This window comes from Cygnus olor, chromosome 5, assembly GCF_009769625.2.
Source record: "Cygnus olor isolate bCygOlo1 chromosome 5, bCygOlo1.pri.v2, whole genome shotgun sequence".
In the NCBI taxonomy this organism is placed as follows: Eukaryota; Metazoa; Chordata; class Aves; order Anseriformes; family Anatidae; genus Cygnus; species Cygnus olor.
Window position 1 is genome coordinate 37016635 of NC_049173.1, and position 17604 is coordinate 37034238.

General features: G+C 41.3%; 1 protein-coding gene across 9 annotated transcripts in view; it reads right to left on the reverse strand.

Moving 5' to 3' along the window:
• The window catches only part of SMOC1 (SPARC related modular calcium binding 1), a 126958-nt gene that overhangs the window by 72459 nt on the left and 36895 nt on the right, over nucleotides 1-17604 (reverse strand). For all 9 annotated transcript variants that reach the window (XM_040558375.1, XM_040558371.1, XM_040558374.1 and 6 more), the window contains exons 2-3: nucleotides 15025-15196; nucleotides 7682-7794 (exon numbers count right to left, since the gene is read on the reverse strand). In XM_040558375.1, the coding sequence (XP_040414309.1) occupies nucleotides 7682-7794; nucleotides 15025-15196 (285 nt within the window). The remainder of the gene's footprint in view (nucleotides 1-7681; nucleotides 7795-15024; nucleotides 15197-17604) is intronic.

Here is a 17604-nt window from a genome sequence, read left to right on the forward strand (position 1 = left end):
CTGGCTCTGATTCCCCAAGGTAGCAGTTTGCTTAGAGACTTAACGATGGTCTTTTTAAAAGGCTTTAAGTATCACATAAAACATGATCTAAGAGCAACTATAACACAGTACCACGTGTTTATCTTGGATTTTACTAAAGCGCAAAGCAATCATTTTGCCTCAAGCAAACGCACGGTTAGCAGCCAAAATCAACAACAATCTCATGTACCCACATTATTAGAGTCACTGTCACTGCTATCTGCACACTTTTTTTTATTCTCTTAATATACCACAAAATTGATTGCAAATTACTCAAAAGTGCTGTGAATATAATTAGCAATAATCAAGTTGCAAAATATTTCTTATTGCTCAGTCTTATCAATGACACATTCAAGATGTGATAGAAAAACTTGGGTTTTTTTAGGTGTTTAGTGTTTATCTTTGCTTATTGCACACGCTACTGCATTCCCAACAGCACAAGAAGCTGTCTTTACACCTGAGCATTAACTGTAAAAATCTTACCCAGAGATGAAGTCAAATTCCAGGATAGTGTCCCAGATTTGTAGGGCAAGACCATTCCATGTTACATTACTGAAAAAAAGCATTTGTCTGTATTTTGGACCACTTCTTCAGAATACTACTATTCGGACTCAAATATTTTCCAACAAAAATATCTTTTAAGTATTTCTCTTTTTGCAGTAGCTGCAGCACTATATAAAAAAGGGAGTGCATCATCTACTTCAGGAGCTCCCCGCATACCCAGCATTTAAAAAGAAAAAAAAATCAGGTGTTAGTGACTTGAAAGTTATTTAGCTAAACCTTCAGAAAATAGCAAAGTTGACGGCAGAGGAGTCCAAAAAATGTATTGGAAATTGAGGATAACTAAAAGCATATTATAAAACTCACCCCAGTGGAGAGCTACCAATTATATGCCACTCATTTATGCCATTTAAACACAATACATTAATAAAGGCAAAGTAATTTCTTGAATAATTAAACTAAGCAAGTCTGATCTTCTGTGGACTGGTATCTCATGGCACCCAGTCATGAAAACAAACAAAAAAAAAAACACAACGAAACGACAACAATCTCAGATTGACAGCACTTTCATACCAACCGCATGTGCTACTGCAGCACCAAAGGGCTTCCCTACTATGGATAATACGAGTCATGAAATGTCAGCCCTTATCCTTTCATTCCTGAAGAATGGACAACTACCCATGAAGAACATACACTTCAGAAACCTCCCAAAAATCACTGCAGTTGACTTTCCTGCATGTCTTCATGTTTGATGTCTTCATGTTTGATAGATGCTACCTTTCACCATGGTACCTGACCAGGTCTTTCTATATTTAGGTGTCGTAATAATATTGGTCTTTAGACTAATAAGAATTTGTAGTTTATAGGCTGGAAGAAAAAAAGAAATGGGTATACTTTTTATCAGTTACACAGTACTGCTACAGTTTTGAAAAATGTAAAGGTAATAGCTGATCTAGGACCATATCCAAGCACTGCGTGTAAACAAAATCAACACTAAATTGTGAACGTATTCCAGAGCTCCGGTAGTAAGGAACATTGGAAATCCAATTTTTTGTTGTTGTTTTTGTTTAAGTTTTTCACATGACTTTAGGCTTGAGTTTTTGTTTCTAACTCGCATTTGATCTTCTGCCTGAAACTCAACCTTAAGCTAATTCCACTCCCACACTGCAATATTTTTCAATGGTCAGAAGAGTAATAGTGGCACCTGTTTACTGCACAAATCTTACCTTCAGCTACTGAGTTTCTTACTTGGGTTTATCAAAATGCATTTGTTAAGAAGAGTTTCATTTTTTTTCCCTCTCATTAGTCTTCTAAAGCTGACTAAGCTTTGACACAAAAGAAAAAGACTTTATTAATTCTATATACAAAATAAACTCGAGTGCTAACCAAGCTCTGGGTAATGAAACACTCATTACTGCAGGAAAGCCTCATTACAAGCTTAGCTTGACATCCCAAATTGATGTACACCTGTCCAACAGCTGAACATTTTAAGTTACATAACATGGAATCAGAAACAAAACCTACAGATCATTCGAGGTCTTTCCGATTCCTTATTAACAGCAACACTTTCAAACAAAAATCAAACTGCAGTTTAAAGCCCTGCAAGCACCTGCATCCCTGATTATGCAGGAGGATCCTCTTTCTGTATTTCTGGGGTGAGAGATACGCCGTCTCAGCTGTGTCTCAACTGAACGATGAAAAGTATGAGGGACAAGCCCAACTATGCTCTGCTGCCATTGCCCAAATTAAGAGTGTGGCAGCAGCTCCTTATTCCCCCATGCTATTACCACGTGTGAAATCAAACAGCAGCTACCACACTAGCCACTGGCAGCATGAATAAACACCTGCCCTTGTATTCATTACAGTATGAAAGCATTAAAACCATCGTCACTGGCAGACTCCTCTGCCTCTTCATTCCCGAGGGAAAAAGCTGCTGTTGTTTGGGTTTCTTCAGCATCTCACCAGCAACGCCAAAATCAGATTCCCAAACAATTCAAAAACTCAACAAACAAGCTGCATTATCACCTCACAACCATTTGAAAAAGGAGAACAAAGGGGTTGTTTCCAACATGGTTATTTACCCTTACAGTAAGCGGTAGCACCTCTGCCCTGGTTTAGATATCTTGCTGTACTGCCTAGCCCCTGGACTGTGTCATCTTTTCTGCCAGGCTAACATTGGCTGACTATTGCCAGAAGTCTGCCTTGCCTTTACTGACAATTGTAGGGAACAATCAGCCTACAGCTTAAGCTTGAGCTTCTTTGGAATTGTAACTCCTTAAATCATTCTTGTCACTTTTTTCTGTTCACTGCTCAAATTTAATTCTTCCCAAATGATGTTGTGCAGACATATTCCCATATTCCCAACATGGTTTTATGCAGCGGCCACCTTCCTCATGCCTATGCACTGCTCAGGAAGCACTTGCTCCATGGGAATTTCATTATTAATATGTAATCGGGAAATAAGTGATTTGTGGCAAAAGCATCTCAGCCACATTCAAGGGCATTCCCAACAGACACACACTGAACTGATATTATATAGCTCAGGAGAGGGATGCCCAGCTAAAATTACACAGACTCTTTCAGAAGCAAAAAGTGACCCCTAACACTAAGGATGCATGATTTTATACTGTTGCTTCTATAATGATGTCCACTCCTGTTTTAAGAATCTTTTCCTTTACTCTCTTGACCAGTTCTTCCTTGAAGATATACATAATCTCCAAAGTTGCCACCTCCTTACTCATCCATGGGTTATTCTTAGGTCAATATACAAATGCAATACAAAACAAGAGCTGGAAGAAGAAAAAAAGTGCCTAAGTAGCAGGCAAGTCTGCAGAGCAGCGCTCACAGAGACCTCTCCAACTAAAGTCTTTTATAGAAAGGTTCTCTCTTAATATTAAAAAATAAGCAGAGGTATCTACTAATTGTAGCCCAGATTCTTTATGAAGAAAGCTTCTTTCTTTCCAGACATATGATTAGATGTTGGAGTGCTCTGGAAGTTGTCTGATGACAGAAAACTGGTCCAACAAAGACAGTTACTGACCCTGTCATAAGACAACAGGTTTGCCTGATGTGCTCACAGCAGTCTTAGTGCTGCATCGTAACTGCACCAGCAGCTGCAATTTTGAGAACCCTGAACTCAGAGAAACTCTCCAAGTATGCCATTGCTCTCAGCCACGTGCATGCAGACTTGCAAGGAAAAGAAACCAAAGCTAAACAGTAGAAGGAGGTGGCAAAATAGCAAGACACCACAAAAAAGCCATAGAAGCTTACATCCCCAAAGCAGGGATAAGATTATTCATGTTCATATTCATTTGTCTGAAACTGATTCTGTTTAAAACCTCAGCAACCTTCTCTAAAAAAATTGCTTGGGGAAAAACTATGAAGAATGCAAGTCTCTCTCAGCCCATGGCAACAAGCCCAATGGCACTAGGCAGCAAAAGAAAGTGCACAGATTACCCAACAGAGCCTGTTGTTTATGAAGAACAGATCACAGCAGGTTAAGTGCAGCATGGAAAGGGAATGGCATTTATGCAAAATACAGCATAACAACAAAAAAAGGAGAGAACCAGTCTCGGGAACAGAAACCGGTTTTAGTCTCATCCAATTCTGCACAACAGTATGTGAGCTTGGTTTTGTAAAATTAATCAAATTACTCATATCAAACATTCTTATGTTGTGAATAACTCAAATTTTATCTGCATGCTTATATTATTATTGGCTAACCGCAGAGAGCTTTTGTTATAGGAAGTAATAGTCCTCTCACAGAGACTGAAATATAACGAAATACCCCTAACTCCATTTTCCAGAGCAATCCAACAGGTCTGCCCCCATTACAGTCACCCCATCGTGCCTGCAATGCCACCACCTCTTCCATGCGACATTTAGATGTATAAGCAGTGCTAAAATGGAGTTTGATAAGATCTTCGCAATACACAAACTCCCAAAATAAGGGAAGCTGCAGACACGGTGCATAAAACAGTTATGAAAACCAAGGAACAGACAGAAGCCTGCTCCCTTTCATGCAGCACACACAAAACCCTTTATAAGTAGCCCTGCCTAGAAAAATTGTACATCCAAGCAGTAGAATTGGTGGCAACACTTCTTCTCAGTTTAGATTTTGCAAACTATCGAAAGAGACAGTTTATAGGACTTAAGACACTCAGGATATCTTTAACAGGTTCAATCTGATCAAGGTCAAGCAGGTTCTTTGAACACACTGTTACCTCTACCAAAAATTGTTTCCAAACTATTTTTGAATATTTTTAATTAAACAAATTAAAAAAAAACAGGATATTTTCAAGTCTGATGGTGATGTGGGCCTCAACACCTACTATGTATGCATCTACAAAGAAGACGTTCAGCTCAAGATCTGAGCACAGTAACAAGATACCTAATATTCGATGTACATGCGCACATTGTCCTTTTCTCTCCAAGTTTTTCTTATTGAAAAAATATTTTAGGTAAAAATGTTACATGGCAGGGATGAAGTTGTTGAAAAAATTTCCCTAGCCAACTCTGAAATATGTGCACCTGAGTAGATTCTTGCTGGGACAGGGATCCAAAGTTGAAGACCATGGTGGATATTCCTCCTAGAATCATCATTGTGAGATGCTGCTGTGTTCTAGGCTTTCCAACCGAGATTTTGGAGTTCAGATGGAACTACTCACTGGGTATTGAAGCAGAATAAACTAATAACCGCACAGATCTGACTTCTGCAAGGCCTCGGGCACTTTATGAACTGGCCTACACAGTTCCTCTGCAGAGCAGAACCTGGGGGTGCCAACTCTGTGCTAAAGAGAGGCAGTATCCAAACCACCTCCACCAAACCAGATCTATTTGCAAGCTGCTGGAAGCAAAAACTGTTTATACTGTTTACCAAAATTCTACAATTTATTCATGCTTTTAAAATCAAATTAAATTAATTTGAACCAGAAGCTAAAAGAAATATTTGTCTCAAGTGCAGATTAAAAGCAGTGAGCTTCCTTGGCCATTGTTTTTCATTCACATCTTCAACAGGGACAACGACCTTAAGTGCTGCAATACAACTGATGAAGCTGGTTCCTGACATATGTGGAACGCAGGGCATTATGATCCAAGGAATGATGTGAATTTCAGTTAATGCCAGTTACAAAGGGATCAGAGGCTTCCTTCCACATGCCAGGTAAAACAAAAGCATTTTAGTGTTCAGAGATAGAACTAAACGGAGGAAGAATGCGAAATATCGCTTGGCCGCCAGCTCAGAATACATGATTTTTGTGAGCAGTTTCACGCTGCTTCTCTACTGAAAACACTGGCAACCCACACTGCCCCGGGAATGTGCAGAAAAGAGGCCCAGCAACTACTCCACAACCCAGACACCAGTACCAAACTACCAGATAAACCTGTCTGAAATAAAGCTTTATCAACTGCACTCTTATTCCAGCTTATTAGAGTTCAAAAAAAAAAAATTTGACCTGCACCCCCTACTTTACTCTCCAAGAGGCTGATGGACAGCTGACAGAAAATGAAAACTCAGCTTTCCTTCCCCCTTTCTTCTTGAGCTGTGAAGTTCAACATGGAACAATTAGCTGGCCACTGTGCTAGGTATTATACATATTCCATTCCAGTGCCAACATAACCTGAGCAGCTCTGCACAAAATCAAATTTCAACAGTTGAGACCGCAGTTAGATTGCAAAAAACTGCAGCTACATCTCTTACCCCACCTCCCCAAGATGGTCCGCACTGCACACATATGATGCTGCTCCAAAGGAGAAGTATGCAAAGCTGGCAAGATGGATTAAACTTTTCCCACTTCACCATGAAAAAACAAAACAAAAACACTCCCACGTATCAGATAATGGGAGGGTAAGGCTGAGGGGGAACACAGATTTTTGGTGGGTTATCATAAAATATCTTTCCTCTCCTTTTCCCCGAGGCATTGCAAAGTGTTTGAACCAGCCCCAAAGCTTTTTGACTCATCTTTTTGAAGCCAATATTGATTCTATTTAGGATTTTTTTTTATAACCTTCAAAAGAATTTGCAAACAACAATAACTAATGAATTCTCAGAATTCTCTGGGGCACAAGCTATCTAGAACAGTGCTAGATATAGGGAAGCTAAAGCACAAGCGTTACATGATCTACCCAATTTCACAAAGCAAACATCACCAGGGATGCAGAATTTGGGCTTCTGAGATCTGTGCCAAACTAAGGAGACATCATCCCTCTCCTACCTGCCAGGGAACAGCACGTGAACCATTTTTACTATCTAGTTCAGTCAGCACTGGAACACCACTCAATACACTGGTGGTAACAGAGACGAGCATCGCTGTTCATTTCTACCCTGCCTTGGCAATGACCCACGAGGATTAGACTAGATCTTTAAGGACTCTCCAACCCAAACCATTCTATGATTAGCAGACTACTCTTCCTCTCAAACTCTCCTTCATGAGTGCTTTCCTTTTGTCACAACTTCAACTTCTTTGGAAGCCCAGTTCAACTACTTGTAAAGGATGCTCAGTGGCCAGGACTGACTAGTGATTTTGTACCAATATTAAAGGCCAACCATAAGCTTTCTTTGCTACACCTGCCTGACACAACTGCTCTCAAGAGAAGCAACATCATGAAACGGTCTATTAACCCAGCACTTCATTTAGTTCCAGGAAATAAATACTGAAGAATCAAACCCCCGAACAACTCTCATCCCCTCTCTTCCAGACCCCCAAACCACAACCAAGCCAAGTACAGGAAACAAGAGTCTGTCATTAACAAGTGCCGTGCAGAGGGAAGATGCTCATTAGGATACTTTTTTTTTTTTCTGGGATAAATGAAGCGGAGGTAAAAACAGAAGAACCATGGCCCACCTTGTTCTGTGAGAGCCTCGATGCCCATTTCAGCTCATCTTTGCAGAAAACTTGACCTCTCCTTCAACTTCCAACACAGAAAAATGTTTTTGCTACACTGGAGGTGGATGCCATCACATGTGCGTGTGCGTTACGGTACATATGGTGACTGAATCAAAGTTTCTAGTTGGTTAACCAAGTCCTCAGCTTTCAACACCTTCACCTCAGTAACCGAGTTGGACTGTGTACCCACACTGCCATCCTCGCTTGGCTCATGCCTTATCAGTGACTTCATTGCAGCCTCTGGAAGCCTGGCCAAAGGAAGCCAGTAGGAGTTTTACCTGCGTGAATGATCCATCCTCATTGCATTCCGGAATGAAGACCGCTTCCTGGGGCTTCTTTGCCTGTTCCAGTGCTTGAGCTCTCTCTAATCGACACTTGCTTTGGCCAGCATCTACAAAGAGAGAAACAAACCCCATTCAGATTGCAAATAACTATTCGGCATCTTCAAAAGATACCAGATGCACCATGCAGCTGAGAAAAAAAATAGTAATAATAATACTACAGGGCATCAACAATCTTTACCTGTACATTTAAAAGGCAGCTGTGGAGTTATCCATGACAAGCTAGACAACTTTGACCCAGTTAACAAAGAACTGCCTAATTTCCTTAGGCAATACTATTTATGATCATCCAAGAGCTCTGGAAGCTTCTTCCAAGCTAGAGCACAATATTCACACATTGAAAGCTCTTCCTGGAGGAAGCTGTGTTTGTGCTAGTATTAACAGCCTGAAACTGGATGGCTAAAGCATAAGCCAAGTAATTTAGGCCCAGAAGCACACGCAATGTGGAAGCAGGATGGCTCCAGCAAAGCTTTTCTGAGCAACTCTCCCAGTTAGATGCCAAAAACAACCAGTCACCCAACTAAAGACATGCCATTGCCCATGCCTTACTGAAACCCACCTTCCACCTCCAGTCCCAGCACTTAGAGCTAGGAGTGTATTATACTTCCTCATATCAGTTCCTTTGCCACAAAGAAGAAACATTGCTCTACAAGCAGAGCTTGAAGGGGTTAAGAGCTCAGCTCTGCACTTACTCCAGATGAGGGCTGCATGTAGCATGACCGTAACCCCTTCCAGGTCCTGCTCACTGTTACAGGGCATAGACTCATATAAGCCTAACACTGATGGGTCAAAGAAAAGACTTCTGCCCTGCAGAGACACAGATTGACTTGCTGTTTGCATTTAAAAACATGTCCAATATTCAGTCTAGAATGAAAAACAGCAAATATCTGCTTCCACAGGACTGACACAGGGACTAGCACCCCCTTCCTTTTCACATGAATCCAACAACTGAAATATTTTCAGTGCAAAAACTGTAAAATGTGATCATCAGATCTTTCAGCAGCATCACAGAGAATAATCAAGGTTGAACTGGTTAAGAAAAAAAATTCTGCTGAATCCCTGAAGAGCCCAAACTGGGCTTCACAAATCACTTGAACTTCAGCAACAGGATCCTCAATAGTAACACTGAATTCAAAAGCCAGGCTGGGTTCCCAGATCAACTGACTTTGCACTTGATAGCTATAGAAGCAATTTCTATCTAAGCACATCTAGATGTAGAAACAAATCACAACACTATGAATAGTTCTGATAAAAACAGACAATAGCATTCAAGATGACAGCTTTACACAATTGATGATACAAGAGACTAAGTTTCAGGTTTGATAACATTGTCTATACAATTTCACGTTAAATGTATCACACTAACATGGTCCCCAAGAAGTATTACACAAGTCTTCTGAAATTATGGAAATCAATCCCCTGCTGTTAGGGAAAAAATGTCATTATGTGCAGCAATAGCATTCAGCACAGGTACCTATAGCTTAAGCACTGGGTTATAAAGCAAGAGTGCCTGCATCAGTTCTGCCACTGACCCACTGAGCGATGACCAGTCCATTACCACCCCTCCCTATGACCTCGTGTCCCTGTTGATCCTACGTAACTCACATTTAGCTTGCAACTTGTTTGAAGGGTGTTTGCACAATGCCCTTAGCACACGGGGATTTGATCTCAGGCAGACCTAAACTCATACAAAGACTGAGATTATTACAGAGTAAAAAGACTTTCTTCAATTAAATTTAGGATTTAATTTAAAATTAGGATTAAATTTGTAGGACTTTTTTTTCTTGAAAAAGCAAACAGATTATCAGACCTTGCTTGCACACCTCAACCAGAAGATGGTTCTGCTAGAAGAATATGCTGGTTCCTTCAGCCGAAAAGGAAGCACAGGCAATGCTGGTAACTGGAACACCTAACTATCACCTGCACATCTCCCTTTCAAGTCTAGGAGTCTAATCTTGCTTGGCATGACACAATATGTTATTATAAAACCAGATGGTATGGCTACACCTTCTGTTTTACTACACATCCAACTGATTTAAAAACACCTTCAAGTTCTGCTTCAGAGGAGACGACTAAGTAGCAAAAAAAATTCTGCCCAGATTATGCAGATCTGAGCACAGAAGAGCACGTGAATAAACGAGCTGCAAATACGTCACATGACAATCAAAGCACACATCCACAATTAAAGTCTGTTTCCTAGTCTCTCCATGTGAGAATACAGGACTGCAGACAAGCATACCTAGGTTCCCTCCTGAATGTGATGCAGAAGTGTAAAGCACACAGCACCTACATCAGTGCTGGTGCACTCACCGCTCCTGTGCAGCGGTACCTACGTAACCGAAACTGGATGCTTCACCATACCGGCAGGAGCAAACGCTTCGTAGTATCCCTGTAGCACAAAGATGTTGGGAGTCTAGGCAGAAGGAAATCTAACTCAGATTTTTGTCCAGTTTGTCTAATGCATACAAAATCAAGCCCTTACTATGAGATGATAGAAACATGCTATCTATACTAAGGTGAGGGTGCCCTTCCTGGCAAATTTAACTGGCCTTTATGGATCAGATTACCTGCTGTCACCTAGTAGACCACATTGTGTAGCACACCACTGATACAACAGAAAATTTAAGAGCTCAACATTGCGGCGACATCCTCTTTCACATCTCAATCCTTCACTCAAGTGGGGTCACTTTCAGAAATTGCTGCTGACATGCAGAGAGAAGATGGACAATTTCTCTCCTGTTCGTGAACGCTCAACACTAATTACTTCTCCCATCCTCCCTCATTGATTTCCAAAGGTCATGCCAGTCCTTTTACAGCCTCGACTTGGAACCACCATCCGCACTACACTGGCTGGAGAGGTGCGTGCATACTGCTATCTTTTTCGTCTGTCGTTTCACAGTTCGGTTCCAGTAAAAACAGTGCCTTTAATATCAACATCTACCAGCTTGTTTTTAGAAGGACTGTCAATCCTTCTCTTCCTCACTCCACAGGCTGGTATTTTTATAATGTTTACATCAACATGTGATTTCAGTGGGATGACTTCACCTTGCTATTTTTGCTTTGTTAATTAGAAAATATAAAATATTACGTAAGTGCCAAGCATTAAAGAGTAGCTGTCAAATGGCTCACCCCAAACGTAAGATGCATTACAAATTTGACTAAAGCCTGATGCTACACGATGGAGGTTCACATACCCTGTTCTGCATTCTGATTAACTGACTGTTTCAGCACTTTTTCTATTTTCTTAAAAATGTTCTCAGAAGAATCAAACACCAAGCTTCTAAAAACAGAATGGCATTAATACAGCCCAGTTTCACAGTCCAGACAGACTAAAGAAGACCTTCTTCCCCTAAATAAGGTGAAAAAACATATGAGGATGCCATTTTTAAATGCAGAGCTGTCTAATAATTTTTACTTTAAATATTTTAAACTTAGAACAGATTCACTGCAGCTCAGAAAGCTGCCTTTTAAAGAAAATTCATTCTCAAGCTGGTAGCTGGCAACCATGAACTGAACTACACGTGATGTTTCTGACATCTGGGGCCTAATCTGCAGCATACAGGTGCACATAGCTTTGGATTTTGCAATGAAGTTGGCTAGTTACCACAGTTGATCTTATCCATGAATAGTTTATTCAAACGAGACCACCATGTCCCTCATAATATACACAGTGCGCTCATGAATAGGCCCCAAGAATTCAAGCATCCTCTCTTCAACAGGTAGAGGCAGTTCTGACACCACACAGCATCCTGATATAAAGACCTAAGCTATCCTAATAATACAAAACAGAACATCTCCAGGCACCTACAGACCACTAGCAGCAAGCCACAAAGATCTTTCTATTTAGTTTAATTCTACTTTGTTTTTACCAAAAGCTCAATGGCAAAAATTGATCTAAACGCAGCTTTTGAACTATTTGCAGTTACATTAGGTAACCGTCTCACATACAGGCCAGACCCCATCAGGCACGAAGCAGACCAGCTACACTGAAATCAGCAGATTCATATCCATTTACACCAGCCAATGATCTGTGTCTTTGCATAAGAGACAAAAAATGGAAGCTGAGCCAACTACAAAAATGTGCCCATCTGTCCCACATGGTGTCGATCATTCTCCACCCTCCCAGTTGTTTTCCACTTCACTCCAGTTCTACACCTGGAATATCTAGCCTCTTTCCTTCCATGCTGACGTACTTTGCTGCTTCTTTGACAACCAGACACCACTGCTGCTCCCGAGTTCCTTAACTTATTTGGAGCATATCTAAAAACATGCCAAAATTTGCAAAGAGATTGAAAGCCTCGTTTCAGATTTTGACAATCTGCCGCCAAGGAAGGTCTCACTTTTTTCTCCCTTGACTAGGAAGAATAAGAAAGTTCAAAGACAAAATACGTGAATCTGGCAAGTGAACTAAAACAAAGAGTGGGTTCAGCACCTCATTTCCCTTACCATGTGAACAGTAGGTACAGGAAGAAAGTTACCGTCAAAGAACACATCTCTAGTCAGAATGAGACCTTCCTTTCCAGCACATCAGCCAAAAGTTGTGTTCATGCAGGTATCCCAGGAATATGGGCTGAAGACTCCTGTTCCAACTCCCACCAGTAACCTACAGACAGGTTCGTTCTGCATAGGGACTTGTAATTGCAGAACAAGCTTTGTACCACCACTTTTAAAACCAATCAAGAGTTTTCCCTTTAGGACACACTCCACTTCCTTTTTCTCCCCTTTTTTTTTTTTTAATTAAATAGGCCAAGCAAGTTCCTAGAAACTAACCAGTTAACACAGAACTTAAGTGTTTTTTAAGGCACAGATATCCAATATAACCTAAAACATTGTACAATATTGACAGCTTGCCAAGACTCATTTAACAAGTATTTGTCCTACATCTCTGCAAAGTTTTGAGGCAGAATTCTGTTATTTAATGTAAGATCTTAAGATGCCAGCTGACAAAAGATCCAGGTACAAGTGCTTGGCTGTGTATTTTACACACGGCTATGTCTGGAACTATTCTCTGGAATCTCAGCGAGGCTCTATTTCTCACAGGTGCCGTAGCTTGATCATTTAAAGCTAGTCCTCATCTGTAACCCTTTGTGATGTGTGTGCGTAAGGGTTAGGAGAGTTTGGGATAATTTAGCACCGGAGAATTTTCATTGAAAAGCACGCGAGGAAGCTAGCAAGGAGCAAGAGCTGAATAAGAGTTATAGTTCCCAAAGGGCTGGCAAAATTTCATCTTTAAAGGTCCTTAGCTTCTTGAGAGAGAGCAGAAAACCGAACTGAATCAAAAAGGTTCCGTTCTCACTATGGAAACCATTCTGCTTGCCTTAGCACAGCACAGTTCAAGCTATCAGCACATGAAATTGGAAACCTAAAGTAATCTGGGGTGCAGGGCCATGCCTTGCTATCCACAATATACTTCCTCTTTTCCTTATTTTAGTTACTAGATTTTTTCTTTTCCTCCTTGGAGAGTGAAGTGGAAGTTAAAAGCGCTCATTTCACAAGGGTAAGTTCTTGGATACAGGATCGACCAGGATGGTCCTTGGGATCATTTCCAGTTCAATGGGAGTTCCCCTGCAGAGCATCTTTGTCATGCAGAAGGAATGAAAGCTGTTCAGCATAAACCCAGTGGCAGAAGATGCTCAGACACTGCTGGTGGTACCCTCCCCCCCTTTGTGAGAATACAAAACATAGACCTGTAGTTAGACACACCTGGTCTTGCCACTGTCTGCATTTGCCAAGAGCAATTATCTTTATACACAACTAGAGGTCATGTTCCCAGCGCGACTAGAAAAACAAAAGAACTTTTCCATAACAGCACACACAGAAGTTACCAGCAAAATTAAATTTGAATGTGATAGTTAAAAGAATATTTCTACTTCCCAATGATTCACTGGACTGTTAGACAGTGGCTTAAAAGCAAGACTTGCAGTTGTCAAACATTCCCAGGTCATTAGTGTTGTACAGTTAACACAGGGCAAGGGGAAAAAGGAAGGAGAACACAAGCATTTCCAGCTAAACATTTCAGTTGTCTGAGCATGCAAAAAGGAAAAGTATACTTTATCTGTGCTTAAGAAAAAAATCCTTTAGTTATTTCTTTAGGAGTCTTTAGACTGTACAATTTTGCAATCAACATTTTCTCTATTTCCAAAAACAGACACTTCTGCACATGAGCTGTAACACATTACAGATCTCATGATTTAAGCAACTGAACAGTGCCAGTTTGTGTGCCAATATCAGCCATGGAATTAGGGTGAGTTGTTTTTGTTGTTTTTATTTAAAACACTCTGCTATAGGAGAAAAGCTACCATAAAGCAACTCGGCAGTGGCAAGAACAAACATACAAGGAAGCTTTTTTCCAAACCATTTAAAACATAGCAATATTTGCTGTCATGCTCATAATTCACCTAAACTATAACATTTGTCAATACATTGAAAAAAAGATTTCCAGTTTAGAACAAGCAAGTCTGACAGCAATTTAAAAATACATTTTTATAGTAAAAAAAACAAAACAAAACCTTTCATAAACAATTTAGACTTAAACATATGCCTATTTATCCTTCCACAGGGATTTTAATGAGTTTCTTCTGTCACTTTAACCAATTGCTAAAAACATCTGTGCCATCTGCCCTAAGTCAATTGTGCTCCCAGAAAACACACTTGACAATTTTTCACTTCACTGCAGAAGCAGACTATTTGTGTGACAAGACGCTAATATTCCTAAAATAAAAAAGTTACAACTTCAACTTTAGGGTATGCTGAAGAAAAAGCCGAACTGAGAGAAAGACAATATTCTTACTTCTAAGTAAATGTGTAACAGCAGGAAAGCAAAACAGAGGCCATGTAAAGACTTCCACGCATTCTGTGTTCAGCACAGAAAGGCTGTCTGGTCTTTTTTCAGACATACTCACCTAATGTGCCTGCACGTTCTTCCCTGCTGCACATTCCTACAACTCAAAGGTATCTCAGTTTCTCATTGATGCAGGCAGCAAGGAAGATCTCCTTCAGGGTTTGACTGTGCATTTCCATGAAGCCAGCCCCTTCTGCTCCATAGACACACATTCGGGCCCTTTTTTATTCTGGCATCTCTGGCTCCTTTGCCTTCTTTCATTCATAATTCTGTTGGTTCCTGCTCCTGCCACCTACATCCCAGACTCAAATACCATACTCATATTAATGCATAATTTAAATCAGACTACTCACAGAGCATGGTACTAAGCACAAGAAACTCGTCTGGTAGTCGGAAGGGCTCCCATTCCTCCCCTCAAAGGTGTTTGAAATCCACCTACCTTTGCACCGGCCCCGATGTGTCACGCTCAAGCTCGCTTCCCGACACTTGGCTCTCTGGTAGTCGCACATGGACTCATACGTCCTGCCGTCAGAAGCGCAGAGGGGCTTGGACTGGGACCTGGAGCAATGCAGGTTACACTGAGGGTCTCTGTCACGGTCGCTTATTAAAAACTGAAGGAAGGAAGTGAAAGAAGGAAGGAGGGAAAGTGGGAGAAGAAAAAAAAAGGGTTTTGTTTAATTTCCCAAAACACAGTGCAGCATATTTCGTGTTTATGATAATAGCAATATGGTCTATAACGCAGTTTAAGCTGCCTACCAAAGCTGACTTTGCCTGAAGGGAACTTAAAATGAAACACTTATATCTTTTAAAGAAAATAACGGTCTTTGCCATTCCCTTTTCTTTAACAGAAGGGAAACATTACTCACTCTGCCTCACCTCTGAAAACACAAATTGTGCAAAGCCAAACAAAACCCACACGGGAAGGGCAATACTGAGTCACATCAGCCCAGCTCACCCAGCGCCCCGCCGCAAACAGGATCTGGTCCTAGACAACGTTAGTTAGAGGTGCAAGGAACGCATCACCAAGGATGGAAGAACCCAGATAACCTATCAAGATTGGCCCTGGTAGTTGAACCACGGATGTGGCCAGCTTTATATTACCAGTTATTTGTTTTTTAAAGCATTACTTATATCATCAGTGGATACCACCGACAACAGCATACCTACATGTTCCCAAGGCCACGCTTAGCACCTTCCTGATGTCATCCTGCCACGCTGACAACTGCATCCATGCATCCCAGAACCTCACTGCATACCATGTGAAGAACTACTTCCCTTCAGGTTTGGTTTTGCTATCTTTCTGAATGCCTCTTCTTCTGAGCGTTCAGTTCGGATGCAGCCTGTTTCTCTGCATACATGGCACTCCTTTCCTGCCAGTCCCTCAATTCCTTGCTCAGAAGATGTCCTCCATACCATGATCACTGCTGTTTCCCTTCACTGAAGTCACCTTGGCTTCTGCCTTATCTTTTGGAGATGTTGAAGCCCGCAATGCACATATAGATGAGTCCCCACCTTCCATTTCTCAGCCTGGTCCCTGCAAAGCCCAACACGTGGTGGTACTTTTCTGTTGTGTCCTCAGCTGCACCCTGAGCTGCCTACAGCGATACCCAGGCCTCTTTCCCAAGTCCGTGCTGAGGACCCTGATTATCAGTCCTCTTTCCATACCTGCAGAGTTTCAACAGAACGTTACAGTAGCAGCCCTTTTCACTGCCTTACTTAGTGGTTTGACAGGCAGACCCTTAATTACTCCCCAAACCCAACTACCTGCTCTCAGGAAGATTTCACAGGACTCCTGAAACGAGTCCCATGGGGATTAAGCAAGGAACGGGGAAGGGAAGTTAAACCAGCACTGCACTTCCCCTTCCCAAGCTCCATCTCTGAAGGCTCTCGTGAGCACGAGGGAATCAGAGCTGCTCTCTAGCACACCGCTACCCCAGCATGCTGTCAAAGCACTTATGAGCTCAGCAGTTCAGAGCTGGCTGGCAAGGGGGCACCGACTGACACCCTGCCTGCATGCACAAAGCCACGGCTCTCCAAGTGTGTTGATAGCTGGATGCCTTACAGGGAAGTGTGAGTCACTGCCATAATCACCTTGGTCTCAAAGTTGCCTACAAAGCTGTCTGCTCCCTGCTTTGAGGTTAAAGCTGTTGAAAAAACATTGCCTCAAGCCTGCTTTGGGTTGGTTTTTAACCATTCCAGCAACGTGCATCGCAGAAATTTGTTTTTTTGACATTTGAAAAAAAAAGTCTTCATCCCCTCCCCCCCAATTAAGTAAGATGAAAAACAATTGAGAAGTTGAATATTTTCGTATGAAAACACATTACCTTCTATACTGCTGAGTCTTTTGAAAACTCATATATTACTAAAAACCCTATTTAAACATGACAGCTGGGAAAAGTAAGCAAGGTCTGCACTTGTTTTAATTTGGGTGGGGCAAACTTTTTTTTTTTTTTTTAAATTCTCATCTGTCAGAGACTTGCCAAAATTTGTAACAGCAGAGTTTTTAAAGTGTTTTTGTTCCTTTTCTGCAACACTTTCTATAACCTGGCAACACCTGTTCCAAATGGGAAATTGGAAAATTTAAACCTGAAGGCAATTTTAAATGGTTTATAGAGACCTGGACTAGACTATAAAAACACTGTAACGTTCGACCAGATTTTTGCCCTGTTCTTGTCAGGGGCTGAACTACCACAAGTGAGCTTGGAACCACACTCTGGGTACAGCCACGTCTTTCTGCAGCCCCCAGGGTGCAGTGACTGTAAACACACACCAAAAAGCAGCAGGCTGATGATGCTGAAGCTTCCTCCCAATGTGCAGTGTCAGAGACTCTTTCTCAAAGACTTGCAAGGCTTCTCAACTGTCTATATAAACAGACTTTAAAGCAGAACTGACAGAATTGTATGGTACACACACACTGGTTAAACACTCAGTTAAACACCAAAGCCATTCTGCTTCAGAAGGAACAGACATATTTGCCATTTAGCACAGCTTTGAGGACTTGAGATACCAGCACAGAGCA